General features: G+C 48.1%; 1 protein-coding gene across 4 annotated transcripts in view; it reads right to left on the bottom strand.

Moving 5' to 3' along the window:
* The window catches only part of DND1 (DND microRNA-mediated repression inhibitor 1), a 19724-nt gene that overhangs the window by 3879 nt on the left and 9202 nt on the right, over positions 1-6643 (bottom strand). For 2 of the 4 annotated variants that reach the window (XM_006034148.1, XM_006034146.2), the window contains exons 2-3: positions 2074-2191; positions 969-1430 (exon numbers count right to left, since the gene is read on the bottom strand). In XM_006034148.1, coding sequence (XP_006034210.1) covers positions 969-1430; positions 2074-2191 — 580 coding nt within the window. Of the gene's footprint in view, positions 1-968; positions 1431-2073; positions 2192-2789; positions 2812-3104; positions 3174-6643 lie in introns of those variants that run through there. The other 2 variants (XM_006034147.1, XM_006034149.1) reach the window with 2 other exon arrangements.

The raw sequence follows: 6643 nt of genomic DNA, 5'->3' as shown, positions 1-6643 counted from the left end.
ACCCTTCCCTCCCCTTCTGACTTACCAGCTGAAGGCAGCTCTCCATGTTTCTGGCTCTGCTCTGTGCTGCGGCTGCGTGCAGCACAGGCATTTATCAGTCAAATTAATCAACCCCATATCGGATATAGACAATTTTCTTTATATTGGTACAAATCTGATATCCTCTAAAAAATTTTTTTTTTTTTGGTGACTACATACAAACACAAGAGCTGGCATTTTCAAACTGGTGCCTCAAGTCTAAAAAGGTTGGGACCCACTGCTCAAGAGGGAGAGGAAAACCCAAACTGGCTTGACAGAGTGGGTGGCTGCCTAAGGCATCTACCTTAAGTTGCAACTTAAAAAGAAAAAAAAATTCCCTAGAAAGCCACTTAAATTTCAGTTTGTCCACCATCCAGTGTGAAGTTGCTATGTGGGTGTGCTTTTAATGTTAAACACCTGTCAGCCGCTGGATGAGGGAGAACTGAGCCACTGCACAACTGTCACTTAATACCACAGAATGGCTCTCAATTCCATGCTCTGGCAATATGAACTGGCCCATTATTTGTTCATAGCCCAGAAGTAGGTGCACCCTACCCACTTGCCCGAGCAGCAAGCTGTACTAGAGCAGCCAGCTGCAGGGGGAGGAAAAGCAGCAAGCGATGCAGCGTGAGATGCCTGGAGGACTGACCAGACTCTAGTCACAGAAAGCTCAGTGTCAGCACAGAAACACTGCATTGGTTTAAGACAATATTACCCAGGTATACTTTTGAAGCATTCCAGGAAGTTTGAGCTGGCTTGTATACCTGGGCATTTGCCACTTAAGCCACATTTAAAATGACCCAAATGTTGCATGTTCACACCACACAACTATGCTTTGATATCCAGTAAGTGAAAAATCTTTGCTGCTGTAGAATCTGTAACTACTGTGGTATTCTTCCCTTTTTCCTCCCTTACCCAGTCACACCCCTCTATGGTGATTTTAAAAGTACCTTCTGCTAGAGTTTTCTTGGCCATGGCAGCAGCCCAGTGAGAATGGTATTTCAGCACGGCAAGCTGTCCCTGCTTCCTGGAGGGGTTGGGATACAGGGACACATTCTTGACTCCTGTGGTCACCTCTTGTAACACCATCTGCAGCTGTCCCAAACTCACTGAGGAGGGGAGGCCATCCATGCAGAGCTCACATTTCTCAGTGCTCTTGCAGACCATGATGAGGCAGCCCTTCTGTACCTCAAAATTGTTCAGAGTTGTAATAGCCACCTGTGCGCTACGGCAATCACTGTACTTAGCATAAGCAAAGCCACGGTTGAGACCACTGAATGTCATCATCAGGCGGAACTCGTAAAGTTTTCCCACACTTTGGAAGAGAGGGATCAGTTTGTTTTCATACATGTCTTGAGGGAGCTTTCCAATGAAGACCTCTGAGCCAGATGGTGGGGGATCTCCAACCCAGCCTGCAGACATACATAAATCCAACAAAGAGGCAATGAAAAAATACCTAGTTTCAGGCACCTTACCTTATGTATGCAGAGACTGTGGTACAGGAATACTGCAACTCTTTGTAGTGCAGCCAAGCTGGACCTCAGCTTATCTGAGGCATTATATGCCTACAACAAATCCCACTGAACCAACCTCTGCAGCACAGGTACCATTTCTGCAAAGGATTGGTCATGTGATGGGGCAGAAACAAGACTGCAAATTCAGGGGCACTGCTGCTCAGAGGAGAAAGATGACAACCCTCTTCACTATGAAGCCACTTAAAAATTCCCCACTCACTGTTGTTATCTCCATGGAAACCATGAGCAGGTTTGTCAATTTAGTACTAGTTGGGCCCTGCTACACATTTAAGTTAAAGCTGAATAAAAACCAGCTAGAGTCAGTACACTTTCTCAAGCAATAATTCTATAGCTGGTTGACTCTTTACATCTGGATAGTCATTTTTATTGTGTGACAATTGCTTTGCATGTGTAGCCATTCTAAAAAATATTGTGCAATTCACCAGTCAACTGGATATTATATTTGATGTGTAGTAAGGGCAACAGAGAAAGGCAGTTTGTCTGCAACTAAAGTTAAGACACTCCAAAGTTTTCTACCTACCTGGTGGAGGACCTCCATACTTTCTCTGACCATTGACTTGTACCAGGTGGATGCCAGTCTCTTTCACCCAGGCCAGCAGAGCTGTTTTATTGGCCTGATTGATGGTATCACTCCACATCTGTGAATGAATGAGAGTTTATCCAAGACTGGGAAGCCTCAGAGGTAAGGCCAGCTGTGGTAGCCCAGCCAAAGAACATAGTTAGTAGGAATACCCCCTCCCACCATAAGCATTCACATGCATTACTACCCTCTACCAGAACAGAGACTAACCAGTAAAAAAGATGATTTATTATAGATATACGCCACCATGGGCAGATCTAGGATTTTGAAAAAGAGCGGTACAGATGGGTGTGATCATCACCACATTAACTCAACTTTTTTTTTTTTTTCCAGTTGAGAGAAAATTAGATTTACTGACATGCTAGGGACTCAATGCTATGTCATTCAGTTTAAATCAAAGCAAGAACAAATAAGCTTTATTGCAAGGTATACCAATTTGTTACCTTATATATTTAAAAAAACAAAAACAAAAAAAAAACCACAACAAACCACCACAAATAAACCTGTAAGTGAAGCAAGTTATCCAAGATAGTGTTTTATTAGTTCTGTAAACATCAGATGTAAATTTAACTATTTTACTCAGATCCATAAAACAAAATCTAGCCTTGAGCATGTTGACAGTGCATCCAACACTTCACTGTCAGTCACTTACACACCTGAGTTAATGTTTCTAATTCTAGCTTAAAAACCTTCTGCAGGGCTGTTACAGAGAGAGAACCTAGAAGAAACACAGCAAAATGGCAGAGGAAAGGATAACTTGATTACTGGAACATTAAGAGCATTAAAACAAAAAAAATAAACAAAAAAAATAGATCTTTAACATTTGTTGAGTAATGAGAAATTAGCAGGAATAAGGTACATTATGATTAGGGACCTACTCAAGTCACAATTTCACAGAAAACATGAAAATGAGCCTGTCATCTTTTGCAGAAAATGCCTGTTACAAAACAAAGAGAAAAACCAATACTTACCAGCAAGCAGAGAAAAGGGCAGGAAGCAAGTGAGAGATAGTCTATGATGTAGGCTCAGCACAGGTGCCAAATCAGGAAAGCAACAGGGTTTGGGTGCCATCTTTTAAGCAACTGAAGCCTGAGGAGGACTGAGCAGGTATGAGCAGTGAAAAGAAATCCTCCAACATGGCCAAATAAGTTTTAACTCTGGACAGTGGAAAGGGGTATCCTGCAGGGACCTTGCATGCAGATGGAAGCAGACTCTTCTGTACTGCCTGCAACAGGTCTCTGGATGTGTTGGGGAAAAAAACAGTATATACGGGACAACCATGGACATTTGGTTCCCCAGAGACAAGTAGCAGCAGCACAACTTGCGCTGCAGCCATTTGCCCTGGGGAATGCCTGTGCCATGTGTGCTTTAGCATGTGTAGGGCCCTGAGAAAAATTGCGATTTTGCAGACTGCATGGAAACTGTGACATTTGCCCCATACTGCAATTAAGGGTCACAAGAATACACGGCAGAAGGCTGGGGCTAATGAGGCTTAGCTGCCCACCAAATGTGAGGCAGCACAGAGGGCCGCAGGGCAGCCCCAGGCTCCACGTGGCTGCAGCTGGGTGCCGTGCACAGACAGACATGGAGCCTGCAGGAGGCTGGAATTGCAGGATTGCAGCCAGATGGCAGGTGGAGCACTACCCACCACAGCAGGTAAGTTGGGGAAGGAGAACAGACATGGGAAGGGGCAGATCTAGGCCTCCAGAGTAAGGGAGGGAATAGGGCCCTAGGGTGGGTGGTGGGATGCTCCATGCCTGGGCAGCTTGTCCAGGGGGACTTTCAGTGCTGTGCGCACCTCAGGAGAGGCCCAGGGTCATGCGCCACCCAGATGTGTGTGCAGCGTGGAGGTGGGCTGGACTCTGCACACCACTGCCAGTGCCTTGGCAACAGCAGCAGGGCGCAGATCCCAGCCCGCAGCAGCAGCCTGCCTCTTCCCCACACACAAACCCAGGGGACACTCCTGAGGTGTGCACAGTGTCGGGAGCCTCCCCATGTTCCTTAACGTGCTGCCTGGGCTCCAAGCATCCCACCATCTGCTCCAGGGCCCCATTTACTCCAGCCCCTGCCCCACTCCCTCCCTCACTGTGGGGTCCTCGATCTGCTCTACATCTGTTCCCTGACTTACCTGCTTGGGTGGGCAGTGCTCTGCACACTGTTTGGCTGCAATCCTGGTTGCCTGCAGGCTCCATGTCTGTGAGTGCCACTCTACCTTCCCCCCCAACACCCTGCAGCTGCCCACAGCCTGTACTCTGGCTGCCCTGTGGCCCTCTGTGCTGCCCCATGTATGGGGGGGGCTAAGCCCTGTTAGCCCCGGGCCGCCTCCACCTCTGGCTGTGTGCCTGCCTGCTGCACTTGTGCGGGTAAAGTATTTTTGATGGAACATTGACAGAACTACCGCAACTCACTTGCCAAGGTATTTCCGTGAATATTCTTTGAAAAATGATACTTTACCCACACATGCCACAATTTCCAATAAGAAACCTGTGATTTTCTCAGGGCCCTAGGCATGTGGCAAGTTATCCAAGGTAGGGTAGGGGAGGCCTGGGGGCTCCACTTTTGAGTGGTGTGCCCTGCTCCGTTTTTTTTCTCCGGAGGGTTCCCACTACTGTGTGCACCTCAGGAGTGCCCCCTGGATTTGTGAGTGGAGCACAAAAAAAGAGAGCGCCTATGGAAAACAAAAGCAGAGCAGTACATGCATGGGCAACACACCCTTGCAGTGCAGAGAACATCTAGATGTGTGGTGTGTGGCACTGCAGACACGTCTGCAGTGCCACATATTGCACTCATCTGGACATGGTCTTAAGAATCCTAGGTGCACATGAAGTGAAAGGCTGCTGCAGAGGCTGAGGATCAGAGCAAGAAACAAGCAACCATGTCCTCACTCTTTAAGAAGACCGCATAAAGCAGCCTGGCAAGGCAAATGGAGGCATTTTCCCTTGTGGAGGCTTTCACAGCAGTGAACAACCTGCTGGAGAAACTTGATCACCTTTAGATATGTGAAGGCTCAGAAAAAGAAAAAACCCAGGAAAAACATTTTCCCGTTTTTTCCCCTGAAAAATTGAAAAAAAATTAAAAAAACCCCTCTTAAATATTTTCTTTTAGAATAATGAATAAAAAAATCCATAAAACAACGTGTTCATATATTCCTATCCTTTATGCCCCAAAGAGGAGTTCTAATAACTATGTAATAGGAAGACTTATGTAAGACTCAACAGTATCAGATCATTACAATTCCTGTACACTGAGGACGAGCAGTATAGTACAACTGTCAAATGCAAGAGCAAGATGCGTTTCTGCCACCAGGGAACACTGCCATTTTCATAAGAGAAGGAAAAAGAATTCAGTGCTGCCTTTGCTTGAGGACTTCCTCTGTTGCTGACTTTTGATCTAAAGCAGGGGTGGGCAATTATTTTGGGTGGAGGGCCGCTCACCCAGTTATGGCAAGTTTTCAAGGGCCACACAGGTAGCCCTGCCCTGGTGCCCCACCCCTTGACAGGTGTCTCACCCCCTGGTCACCATCTTGGGACCAATGTCCCAATGTCTTGGGACCAATGTCCCAGGGCCAGCACTGGCAGATCCCAGAGCAGGGTGCAGGCTGGCAGGGGTCTGCAGAGCCAGGCTGGGCTGGACCAGCAGGGAGAGGAGGGAGCTAGCCCGGCTCCATAGAGCCCCTGCTGGCTGGGACCCTGTACCCTTGCTGCCCTGCTGACGCTGGCCCTAGGACACCGGTACAGGCCCCATGCTCCTGCGCCCGCTCACTCCCAGTGCCCCCCCAGCCCCAAGGTACAGGCAGGGGGCAGCGCACACCCCTGACCTCCTGCTCACCAGCAAGGAAAGAGCTGGTGCTGAGTGCAGGGAAAAGCAGCCCCTCCCCCACTCGGTGTCCAGTGCTCGCTGCTGCAGAGGCTCACAGCCTGCGTGGGGCTGTCCTGAGCAGGAACAGGCAGCCCCATGAGGGCTGTGAGCAGCTGCAGAGCGGGGTGCTGGCCATGGGACGGGGGCAGGGCCACTTTTTCCCCACGCTCAGCACCAGCTTGTAACCCACCCCCACTGCCAGCCTGGGCCCCGCACCAGCTCCGGGCGGCAGTGGCAGCCCCCCCGCAGCCTACCAACACATTCCTTACCAAATGGTCCAGATAAAAGTCAGTTGTTTTTGAGAATCTAAGTGCATCTCCACTTACAAGTACAGAAGGAAAAGCAAAAGACTTTATTAACAGACTGGAAAAATGTTGTTGCCAATTAGTTCATACTGCTGCAGATCTCTTGGATTCAAGATTCAGAGGCAGAATCAGTGCCAATCAGATATCCCACCAATATATCAGGGCACCTCTAGCTCCAGGCAATAGCTGTGAAACTGAACCAATACTACAAGTACAATCTGTCACTGTGACATGGGTCAGTCAGTCAGCTGCATCCCTTTTTAGTGCTGCTTGCATTTTGGACCGCAACTAGGTGCCTATTCCGAGTTGTAATGCTCAGCTAGTGAAATCAATCCCTGGATAAGGGA

This window comes from Alligator sinensis, unplaced genomic scaffold (genome assembly GCF_000455745.1).
Source record: "Alligator sinensis unplaced genomic scaffold, ASM45574v1 scaffold14_1, whole genome shotgun sequence".
In the NCBI taxonomy this organism is placed as follows: domain Eukaryota; kingdom Metazoa; phylum Chordata; order Crocodylia; family Alligatoridae; genus Alligator; species Alligator sinensis.
The sequence above is the reverse complement of the archived record's forward strand: the minus strand, read 5'-3'. Positions and strand labels throughout refer to the sequence as shown.